The following is a 12723-nucleotide window of genomic DNA, read 5'->3' as shown; positions in this document are numbered from 1 at the left end:
TCCAGCACCGCCGGCCTCGGGGCGTGACGTCAGCTGTGACGCCACAGCGCAGCTCGAACGCTGACCGAGAGGAAGGAATGTAAACACTCCGAGTAGCTCATTACAAACCATTTACATTTACATGTTCAGCATTTAGCAGACGCTTTTATCCAAAGCGACTTATAATTATGACTGAACACAATTTTGAGCAACTGAGGGTTAAGGGCCTTGCTCAGGGGCCCAACAGTGGCAACCTTGCGGTGGTGGGAATTGAACTGGCAACCTTCTGATTACTAGTCCAGTACCTTAACCACTGAGTTATCACTGCCCAGCCGAGTTTACTACTGTAACTTTTATTTTCCTTGTAATATACACAAGATACTACAGTATAACTACAATGATTGAGATCTTCGTTCGTAACTAATCTAGAATTGTGTGGTATGATACTAAATTTATAGTAGAAATATAATTATAAAAATAGTATAAATATACATGTAAACTAAGTATATATATATATACATATTGCTCTGTGGTCCAGTTCCGATGCTCACATGCCCATTGTTGGCGCTTTCAACGGTGGACAGGGGTCAGCATGTGCACCCTGACTGGTCTGCGGCTATGCAGCCACATACTCAACAGACTGTGATGCCCTGTGTATTCTGACACCTTTCTATCAGAACCAGCATGAACTTCTTCAGCAATCTGAGCTACAGTAGTTCGTCTGTTGGATCAGACCACACGGGCCAGCATTCGCTCCCCACGTGCATCAGTGACCCCTGGCCACCCATGACCCTGTCGCCGGTTTACCACTGTTCCTTACTTGGACCACTTTTGATAGATACTGACCACTGCAGCCCGGGACACACCCCACAAGAGCTGCAGTTTTGGAGATGCTGTGACAGTCACAGTACTGTAAGTCGCTTTGGATAAAAGTGTCTGCTAAATGCTGAAAATGTACATAATAATCACAACTCTCATAGCATTATATTGTGCAATATTATGTTCAGTTTTTAAGTTTCTTTTTTTCCAAATTCAACTTTAAATTTTTTTAATTTTTCTACACGTTTTTACATTTTAAAATAAATATATATTTTGTCCATTTTTGTATTTTTTATAGTTCTATTATTATTTATAGTTTTGAATGTATTTGCTTTAAAGCAATAGGACAACAGGATGAACAATCATAAGTAACAAACTGCAATATAAAAAAAAAACTTCCAATAAACACTGCAATAATAAATCTTAAATGTCTTATTAACTTCCTTCTTTAACATTTAACATAAAACAGCAATTTATTTCATCAAACATTTTAGATAATATTATTTAACAACTATGGTAGAACGTAGGTGTAATGTAGATTATAAAATTCAGTATAAAATGTTTACCAGCTTATAGCATGTGGTTCAACTCATAATTAAGGTCTGGCAGTTTTGACCTACAGCAGTTCTCTAGTTATCTATGTATATGTTACATGTGGAGGTAATAAACTCATATATTGACTAGTTTAAAGTACCATAAGTATTGTGGGCCACATATAAATGTATTATATGAAAAAAGAGAGTCTAATTAAATTTTTTCACTGGGCACATTTAGCCTCTGGGTCGAACTTAGTATTAAAGGTCACTTTTCCTTGTGTCATCTTAATACCAAATCAAAGTCAACAGGGCCTTTTTCAACTCTGGAGTTTTATACACACCACATAGCATGGTAAAACAGTTCTTGCCTTTCTATTCAGGGCCAGTATTGGGTTTAAACATTATACACACATGCCTAGAACAGCATTTACAAGGAGACACAATTCTACTATTGGTTAAAACATTTGTGCTGTAAATATGATGATATGCAGAAATGCATAAAACAGGAATAGCAAGTTGGTGTAGCTGGTAGGGTTGATGCCAAAAATACAAGGTCTTGGTGATCTGAATTTTGAGTCTCAACTTTGAGAATGAAAAGCACTGTTTGTATTTAGCTTTTTCATATTTAGAGGCATATATACCGGTTGTGGTGATCTCCTGGCCAGGCTGGGGTAATGGGTGTATCTGGTCTAGGACACTAAATGTGCTAGGGTCAATCCTGATTATTTCTTGAAGTAGACTTGTCTGAAATCAACTTCACTTGTTATAAAATGAGAAATTTACTGAAGTTTCTACTCATTTAACAGTTATTGCTTACTCATGAGGTTGAAATCCTGTCGAGCTTCACACCCTCAATTTTGAAAGCATTTGGCCTCAATCACATTGCAGTGGGTGGCAGCTTTCAAGATCCTCCTACCCACACATCTGAATAATCTTAAAATGTGATTCAGTGGCCTTAAAATATCATTACCTATCAGACCATGAGATCATTTGTACAATATATTGTCTGACTTTATTTGATGTGCAATATCAATTTTTTTTAACAATAAACATGCAAATACAACATCATGTCATCAGTCACAAAAACACATTTGCATAAAGTTATAATAGGTGAGGGAGGGAAGTTCAGAGAAATTCCAATGAGGGAACAAGGGGTAAGAAGGAAAATGTTCCATTTTTTAACATCTGTTGTAGCTGTGAATTCAATTAAGAAGGCCTCATATTTGTACACATTTATGTGTTTAATTAAGTTAATATGTAAATTTTTTGAGAATATTTGAAAGTTTCTTGAGATTTCCCTAATCCTCTGCTGTCCTCCTATTGATCCAAACCTTGTAGCAGTGGTCACACTGTAAGATTTTAATCAAAAATGTTTGACTATGCCAGAACTTTTAATGTTTGGTCATGGCAGCGTCCTGTAACCACTGATGAAGTCTAGAAGATGACCAACTCAAACAGCAGCAATAGATGAGCGATCATCACTGCCTTTACATCTACAAGGTGGACCAATTAGGTAGGAGTTTCTAATAGAGTGGACACGGTATTTAAAAACTCCAGCAGTGCTGCTGTGTCTGATCCACTCATACCAGCACAACACACACTAACACACCACCACCATGTCAGTGTCACTGCAGTGCTGAGAATCACCCACCATGTTTTTTTTCTATATATGTACATTTTCTCCCTTTTTTCCCCGACTTTTAGCGTATCCAGTTACGCGATTGCATTATGCTTCCTCTCTACTGATGACGATCCCCACCCTTATTGAGAAGAGCGAGACTGACACCGACATGTATGCAGTAACGACTGCTTCTTTTCACATGCACGAGGCGAGTTCATACACAGATCAGCTTTGTGCACAGAGAGCCACACCGTGATCGCATTATCCCTCAACTCTGTGCAGGCATCATCAATCAGCCAGCAAAGGTCGTAATTGCATCAGTTATGAGGAGTCCCTATCCGGCTCCTCACCCTGTATAAACAACAGACAATCAGTGTTCATGTAGGTGCCCAACAGCAGTTTTTAAAATTAAATTCTGCCTGCCAAGAAACTAAAAATGTGTTATGTGTCATGATTGTATCTCCCAGCAGGACAATGATCAAAAATATATGTCCAGCTTCTGAAACAGTCATCTCAGTCCTCTGATCTAAACCCCTATACAAAACCTGTGGGGGGAGCTGAAGAGGAAAGTGCACAACAGAGGACCTAAAAACCTGGTGATCTGGATCTATAAAGTGGAATGGTCCCAGATTCCATTCTAATATGATGTTATAGGCGAAGATGTAATGCTGTTTTACTGGCAAAATAGAGGGTTGGCAAAGTATTAAAAACAACGCTTATAATTTAGGAACTTGTGGTTTTGTTGAAATGAGTTAATTCATGAAGATGTATTTTTCTCTCCAAATAAATCGAGTTCAATTAAAAGTAGATTTTTTCCTAATTTTTTTTGTGTGAAATTGAGCTAATTCAACAAACTGTACATTTCTTATAATACATTTTACTCATATTCATCAGGGGAGCCAATAATTGTTTAGAGATCTGTATATTTATAACTTATAATTATATATATACACAGTATATATATATATATATATATATATATATAAATATATATAATATACTGTACTATATACAGTATATATATAACTTTATGTGGGTAGTAACATGCCACATATGATGTTACGTTTATTTATTTATCAGGTGTTTTTATGCATTTTCTCCCATTTTTTAGTGCATCCAATTTTTACCCAATTGCGTTATGCTTCCTCTCTACTGTGCTGACCCCCACCTCGATTGAGGAGAGCGAGACTGACACATGCCCTAGCCGACTGCATCTTTTCACCTGCACGTGGCGAGTTCATCTGCGGATCAGCTTTATATTCAGAGAGCCACACATTTACATTACATTTACATTTTCAGCATTTAGCAGACGCCTTTTTCCAAAGTGATTTACATTACAGTTACAGTATACAGTCTGAGCCATTGTGGGTTAAGGGTCTTGCTCAAGGGCCCAACAGCAGCAACCTGACAGTGGTGGGGCTTGAACCAGTGACCTTCTGATTACTAATCCAGTTCCTTAACCACTAGGCTACAGCTTGCCCTAGCTAGCCACACCCTGATCAACACATTAATCCTTGACCCTGTGCAGGCACCATCAATCAACCAACAGAGGCTGTAATTGCATCAGTTATGAGGTCCCACTCCGGCATTGCCCTCCCCTGTATGAACAACAGCCAAACGTTGTTCATATAGCTGCCCAGCCAAAATTACTTTTTTGTTTGATCCAAACTTGACTGATAAATGCACACTGAAGATCACAAAATTATTAACAGATGTTATGTTAGTATTTATGATGCTAAAATGTTGCGCTAAAGAAGCCGACTTAATTGTTGGAAAGCAGTTGTTGGATGGTTACTGTATAACGTTACAGATCACTGTCGTAACTACTCAAAGTCTTTCAGTTTAACTTTATAACCAAGTCTAATCAACCCTGCAAATGTTAAAAACAGCAGTTCAAGCAACAATGTGACCATGTAGTTGTGATTGCTGAGTACTCTAAATGAGGGAGTGTTTCGGTGTCAATATTTTAATGCTTTTCTGAGAATGAGACGAATTTGCTAGAATTGGGGCAAACACTCCACAAATGCATTTCCTTTACCTGCGGCAATACACTATGGCAGTGGTCCCCAAAGAAAGAAAGGAGAGATACAGTGTGAAAGAAACAATAGACCCATTATATGAAAAAAATACCAGACAAAGCTTTTATACAACAATTTACTGTATTCAATGACGGCTTGATACATATGATAGAAGACACGACATATTCTTGCTCTCTCTTTAAAATGAAAGCACAAGTGCTCTGTCCACACAATAATGTAAGATGTGTGCCAATAAACCAAAAAACAAAACACAACAATACGGGAGAGAAAATGTTTTACAGTGCTCGTTATGGGCTTGTTGATTTCCTACACACTTCACATTTCACTTATCATAAGCACCCTTGAATAGTAACATTCCTCAGGTAAGGCTTTCTAATTTATATCATGCTTTTATAAGAATGTACAGAGGGCTTTTACATGTGCACACCCATTTGTGGGGGTTAAATAATTTTCATCTGTGTAACAATGTTTTGTGCATTACCAAAAGATTTGGATTCTGACACACAGTTTATGGTGCCATTTTTTTTTTACAAATAATACAACAATATGTTCCTATGAGAACAACAAAACTACAAGCAAGAAAGAAATGAATTAGCAAAACAAATGAAAATGCAGGTAATAGTTTGTTATAATTTGTCAGTTAATGGGCAGGAACGTTCAAAACAGACCAGCATCATGTTTCATAAATCATCAGTAAAACCCTTAATAAATAAATATGATAACAGGCTGCATGTAGGTGTTTGTAAACACCACTAGTTGTCTCAATCAATTTTAGAGGTGGAACAGTATACTAATGTCCATTAGATTAGAGTGGTACCTTGATACTCAGCGTCACTTGGTTCTAGGAGTGGTGCTGAGTTTAAAAGGTGTTGAGTTTTAAGGTATTTTTTCCCATAAGGATGTTTGGGAAACCTGTTAATGCGTTCCATTGTCCTGTGGAACTGCATATATTTTAGGCTCATGTAAAATAATGAGGTCGTTTTGGAATACACTGAAAAAACCCCACAAATATAATATAAAAAAAACTGAAATACAATTAAAACAGTTAAAAATTAATAAAAATACAATAAAACCTGCACATTACCTTTATTTCTTTATTGTCTCCTTATGCTTCTTAATTAGTGGAGAGAACTTATGAGCAGTAATAATTAAAAGAGTTTTAGTGTTTCTATGTCGTTCTTTTAATACATTAAGCTTTTTTTATAACGATAAGTGTTTTAGACTCTCTGTAATGCTGATTCTCACAATTTCTCAGCACCCCGAACTATAACACAAGTTTAAAAGTGACACAGGAGGAAAATCCAGATAAACGCAGATACATGTGGACACTTTCAGACTGGATCTGACGGTTATTCCACACAAATGCAGATTTGTCTCGTATTCGCACCTTGATGATGTTTTAGTGCACCACTTAACACACGTTGAGTTTAAGGGTACAAATTTCTTGACAAAGGGTGTTGAGTTTCAAAGATTTTGAGTTTAGGGGATGTTGAGTTACAAGGTACCACTGTATTTGGTTTTCCAAAGTTGGAAGCATTGGAAGGATTTACTGCACACTCAAGTGTCTCTGACGTATGACAATTTATGTGAATGTGTAACTGTGCTGCAGGGTTACGACAGACCTGCAATTCTGCTGCTTTGTCAAACTACTTACGAGTAAGAGAAAGCAAGTTAAATGAATCTATTGCACTGATTTTTTAAGTCGTACTTAAATTTAGTCCATTTAACAATTACAAGCACTGCTGCATTGTTTTTTTTGTATGCATTTTCCTCCAGATTTAGCACACTCAATTTTTGTCTTCCGCTGCTGAGAGATACCAGATTGCGCCCAAGGAGAGCACGTCGCTGTACACGCCTCTTCTGACACGTGTACAGCCCTCCTTTTCTCGACCCTGCATTCTGCACAGGTGTCTCTTCCACCAATCAGGGTCCTAACACAGCGTATGAACACCCACCAACCCACACATAGTCCGGCCCCCACCCTGCAGATATGGTCGCCAATCTGCTGCAGGCACTGCCAATTATGCCCATTTTGTGGTGCCCAGCCGACCGGTGGCAACACCGAGTTTTGTGTGCTAGCAGAATATCCTGCTGCGTCACCTGGGCGCCCCCACACTGCTGCATTTATTTAAAGAGAGACAAAGAGAGATATATATGGGGTATGGGGTTGTATACCATATGTACTGTAAAAATATTATACTGTTCCACCACTAATTAAACACAGACAGTAAGGAGTTAATAATTCTATATTTTCAGTGTCTCATCTCATCTGACTGTGTAGGATGTGTTTTCTCTGAATTAGACGTCTAACAAACCCATCCATGTTGTAGGAAAACAAGCAGAGGTCACAAACAATGTAAGCAAAGCTAAAATGTGACCCGGTCAGTGAGCTGAAGCTTAAAAAAGTCAGACAACCCTGAGAGAAGGTTCTAAAACATGGGCAAGTTTGCCAGACAAGGTCTTAATCTGCGTGTTTGTTTAATATAATTGTTAATATATTTAAATATATCTGCACACTCGTGACAAAAAACCCTAAGATATTATCTCCCAGTAAATGTGTGATATTTATATTCTGTACAAGTGTTTATATTTTCAGTCCTCACTACGAATTAAGACCTGTGCAAGTGTTTTACTAGAAACAATATGACAAGGTAAAGACCAAGTTAAAATAGATCAAACTTCAACTATTCCCAAATCTTAACAAATATTTAAATATTAAAATGAAGCTCTCCAATGAGGTATTAAAAACAAATTATATCCACTAAAACAATCTTTAAAAAAGCACTTCTATTTGTTTAAAAAAGCAGGATGTTAAAGTAGTTCTATAACCAGCAGCAGAATGCCCATCTACCAAGGCATCTTTTTCAGAAGAACAAAAAAAACCATAATTAATAAAAAAAACCTTGTTGTGGTGCTTAATAATTCAGACGTTGAGTAAATGGAGGATTGTTCACCTAAAAACACGTTACCTGTAGTTTGGGCAAAACAGTAAAATACATGATGATACATGATGATGACAGACACACCACCAAATATGACCAATTTATTCTTTCAAAAAGATTTTACTGTACCTGTCTGTACCTGTCATTGTTTCCCCTGTTCAGTAAACAAAACTGGTGAAGGTGAAATATTAAATACCAAACAATGAAACATTATAATGGAATAAAATAATAATAATAATAATAATAGAGATTATGCTATAATCAGATCTTTCATCACGCTTTTTTAGAAATTCAGATGTAAAATGTAAAGACTGTACAGGATTTCAGAGCAGCGCAGAAGTTTTAGATGAAGAACTCTGTGCAGATCCTGTTGTGAGACAAAGATCGTAAACCTTTTAGAATAACCCAGATTTCTGCATTTATGACTCATAAAAATCTGGCCACTATCTAACACATTCTGTCCAAACTGGAACACTTTCACACAAAATAACAAGATTTTTAGGGGAATTTAGGTTTTTTTCCCCTTGTTTTGTCGATCCTAAATGCTGTAAAGTTGCTTTGAAACTCTGAGTGTGTTCGAAAACCTAGTGAGCTCTCTACATAAACAGCATTTTACGTCATCCTACGTGGGATCCCGAGAAGAAGGTTGTTCAAATTCTTAGATGCCTTAAAAAGCTGCCTACTAAGTCACCTTAAATTTGAACGGTATTGTGCCTGAATAATAAGGGAGCATCCGATGCTGCCTTAGCGCTGAGGGCAATCCCAGCATTCAGTGCAGCACGACGTTTCTCACAAAAAAATTTGAAATATGGCGGACGGAGCAGAGAAACGAGTTATTTACAAATGGAAATAAATTATCATTGATTTTTTATTTGTATAAACTTGCACAAGTGTTTTTATTTGTAAATTCGGGCTTGTCAGCAAATTTAACCGGTTACGGTACACGGAGAGAGATGTTATTTGACATGCTAGCGCGTTGCGCCACCTCATCCCATTGGTTTGAATGGCATGAGGCTAACTGTGTTAGCTTAGTAAGCGAAAACTGATGTAATCGCTGTCTAAGTAGCGCATTCGAATAACCTGCCTTATAAGTTGATGACTTATTAGAATCCTCTCTACTGAGGCAGCTGCCTATGTAGGCAGTAAGACAGCAAGGCAGCTCACTAGGTTTTCAAACACACCAAACAAGTTTCCAAAGATGCACTGTGCCACAACATCATAACTCTAACCCAGCTGCCATCTGTGAAGCATGGTGGAGGGAGCACCACAGCCTGAGGACTCTGTTTAAACGAGAAATTCCAGAATGGTCTACAATTTCTCATTACTGTTGTGCAGATCTTATTAGCAGCTTTAGCAAAACATTATTGTTACTAAAGGAGGTTCAACCATTTATTAACAAAAGTTTAATCAAGACTTGAAATGTTTAAACTGGGATGGTGATTACATCACGTTATAATTATGATTGCAGGGGTGCCCTGGTGGCGCAGCGGGATATTCTGCTAGCACATCAGCGCCAAGATTCTGTACTCCTTGGTTCGAAACTCGGCGTTGCCACCGGTCAGCGGGCATACTTGGCAGTGTCTGCAGGGAGGGATGACCGGACTAAGTGGGTGGGGTCTTCAAACGCTGTGTAAGGACCCTGATTAGCAGATAGAGGTGCCTGTGCAGAATGCATGGGTGAAAAAGGGTTCCGTTAAGGGCGGCACGCGGGTCGCAGGAGGCGTGAGCAGCAATACACCCACAAATTGACTACGCTAAATTGGGAGAAAATGCATAAATAAAATAGAAAAAAAATGATCCAGAAAATGCTAAATGGTTCACCGGCTTGCTTGCAACAGTTTATTCTATCAACCCGTTAATTTAAAACTGGCGTAATCGTTCCGTTTATCTCCCATAATTACATAATGTGGACCCTACCAGATAACTCACTGGCCCCTAAAGCAGTTGCAAAAAAGCTGCCCGTGACCTTGGAGTTTTGGCTTGTAAGCCAGCCCACTCTCTTCTGTAGTGCAAGATACAGTAGCTCAACACAAAATACAGTCAGTCAGAGATAAACATAGAAAAGTAAAATTACATCTATATTTGTAACGGCTGCCTACAAGTAGACGGCACCCACGTACACACCCACATACTGGACAGATGCTGAGGGCAGGACACCCACACTTCTTAATGCCTAGCAACAAAATAGGAGTAAATGGTTATTTTTAAAACATATGCATGCTAACAACTTTCCAGTGCATAACCTACACCAGCAGTTCCAGCCATAACAGTCCTTGAGGTTTCATTACGACTGAATTATCGTTTGAATCATGATTAACAGAACTTTTAAGTAGAGGATGCTGAGCTGCAGGATTTAATCCTTCCTGATGTCGAGGTAAACGGCTGCTGCCTTAGCCAACGTCAGTATGAAATCAGTGCATCAGAAGAAGAGTGAGGTAAATGCGACATGAATTACTGAGGAAAGAGCGGCTCGCTCTCGTCCTCCGACTGTAAACCTCGAAAGAATCCTTAAAGAAAACGAAACCAAAGAATACATCTTCACTGAAACGTTATATCATTAAAACTTTTCTTACAGCTCCTTTTTTCTTCTTTTTTTTTGCTGAATCTTTGAAAGGTTCCGCTCTTTTAGCGCTCAAGAGTATCACAGGTTACTATCTATAGAGGATAAGAGGGTAATTGAGTACCATGCTACATCTTGTTCGGAGAAAGGCTATTGCAGACGATTTCTACAGCACGTACAACCACACATTATACGCTTGTGTAACAAATGGTCCAAAACATGTCACTGAGAAACTAAGTACATACGTATTGTTCACTATTTAGAGTCTTTAAGGACTATCCCTCAGGTATCAAGTCAATATCAAGTTCTTAATGTTTCCGTCTTACAGACAAAATCTGAAAAACTGCTATTCAAAAAGTAGCTAATTTGGTCAGAGTCTTTCTCTTTTTTTTTTCTTATTTAAACAAGTAGTGCTTTAGATGGCTTAAGACAGACGTCTCATTTTAAGATAATCTCAGCCAGTGGCAATCTACACGGCTTTAGTGTGCATTTCATGACACCGTAGCTGCAAAGTCTTCGAATCCAAGTGTTTTCCTCCTTGGTTTAAAACAAGACAGCTAATGCTGCGACAAGTTAAAGTAGCATCCTTTTATCAAAATACCTAAAACGTTTATAAATATTTGTAATTAATTTCTGAAAAGTCTTAGACAGGGTAATATCTTGTTGTCTCTGTGGAGTGCATCACTCTCAGTGTTTTTTTTCCTGTGTCACTGATGACAGGTAGAAATTGGAACCTAGCTCCAGATTTCAATAGAAAGAAGAACCTCTTTAAAGAGCCATTTAAAAAAAATCTCAAAGACAGAAGCTTAAAACTCCCAGTCCAGCTGTTCCTCCCGATTGGCTGCCCGCTCTAGCCGGTGGATGATGTTGTTCAGGTTGGCCATCTTCTCGTCGCGCCTCTGCGTGCTCTTGCTGAGCTTGGCGTTGGGATGGAGCGACGGGGCCGGAGAAATGGGGGCGGAGGAGGACGGCACGGGAGAGACGGACACCATCAGGCCAGGCGAAGAGGCGGCCGAGGGCGAGTCCAGTGACACCTCCAAGCTGCCGCGACACGCCTCTGATGATGCCTTGAAGCTCGCCGGATCCACCACCGATTTATTCTCAACTTCCGTGCTGCTTTTCTGGACGTTCTCTAAAGAAACTGAGCTGGAATGGACGTTGCACGCTTCGTCCTGCCTGAGGCTTTGGGCACAGCTTGGGGGCAGAGCCGTGTCCCGGGTGCCAGACGTCAGCTCCTCTCTTTTAGTCTTCATCAAGGGGAAATGCATGGCGGAAGAGCATTTAGCCTGCCTGGTATAAAGCGCCTCCTCTTCTTCTTCTTGCATTTCCTGTTTGAGAGTAAGCATTGAGGGACCGTTCAGGGTTGCATGAGCTTTTTTTCTGTCCTCTCCGTCTGAACCAGGGCTGCAGGTCACTGAAGGAGAGTAACTATGAGGCTCAGCCTCCAAGTCATTGTCCTGAGAACCCTCAACGAGCACCTCACGCCGCATACGGGATCTGTGGAACAAAGTTTTATGACGGTTAGTTATTGTGTTTATGGTGCCTACACTCTTGAGTCACGATTACAAGTCATATGAATAAACACAAGGACCGACTTCTCTTTCTGACCTGTAGTTGTGGAACCAGTTGATGACGGTGTTGGTTTTGAGGCTGAGCTGAGTGGCCAGCATCTCGATGGTGTGCTGGGAGGGGTAGGGCTCCTGTATGTACGCTCTCCTCAGTGCCTCCTTCTCTTCAGCATTCAACACCACCCTGGTCTTTTTAGCCTGGCTGAAGGGACAGTGCTCAGTTTGGACGAGTCCCGGGCTGATGGAGTCTGAGCGTGCGCCGGGAGAGTCGCTGTCTGAACTGGGACTTAACAGGCCGTATCTGCGCTTCAGGTAGGCTGTGAGAGCAACACAGAGACAGAGAGAGTGAAGATAAAGACTATTTATAAAGCGTCTTAGGCACTCACGTACTTATTTTTACTTAATCTGAAAGTGTCCACCAGGGGGAGCTGTATATCAGCGGTGCTCTGCATCAACACACTTTGTGAGTCCTAAATTTAAAACTTAGTCTTTACAGAACACTTGAAGTTCAGAAGGTGTTGATGAATTTTCTTTAAGAGCACTGCTGAGATAAAGATATAACAAGTATATGTTCATGTTTTTCTTCTTTCGGCTGCTCCCAGGCTGCCACATCAAATCATTCAGGTTAACGGTTAATAAGAAATACTATTTATAGCTAC

At 39.4% G+C, this 12723-nt stretch overlaps 1 protein-coding gene across 1 annotated transcript in view; it reads right to left on the bottom strand.

The window, feature by feature from the left end:
* Positions 1 to 9324: 9324 nt before the first annotated feature.
* cux2b (cut-like homeobox 2b) overlaps positions 9325 to 12723 on the bottom strand; it is a 186704-nt gene continuing 183305 nt past the window's right edge. The window contains exons 21-22 of the mRNA XM_062998879.1: positions 12105 to 12381; positions 9325 to 11993 (exon numbers count right to left, since the gene is read on the bottom strand). Coding sequence (XP_062854949.1) covers positions 11303 to 11993; positions 12105 to 12381 — 968 coding nt within the window. The 3' untranslated portion in view covers positions 9325 to 11302. The remainder of the gene's footprint in view (positions 11994 to 12104; positions 12382 to 12723) is intronic.

This window comes from Trichomycterus rosablanca, chromosome 7 (genome assembly GCF_030014385.1).
Source record: "Trichomycterus rosablanca isolate fTriRos1 chromosome 7, fTriRos1.hap1, whole genome shotgun sequence".
In the NCBI taxonomy this organism is placed as follows: domain Eukaryota; kingdom Metazoa; phylum Chordata; class Actinopteri; order Siluriformes; family Trichomycteridae; genus Trichomycterus; species Trichomycterus rosablanca.
This window is presented reverse-complemented; position numbering and strand designations above follow the sequence as displayed.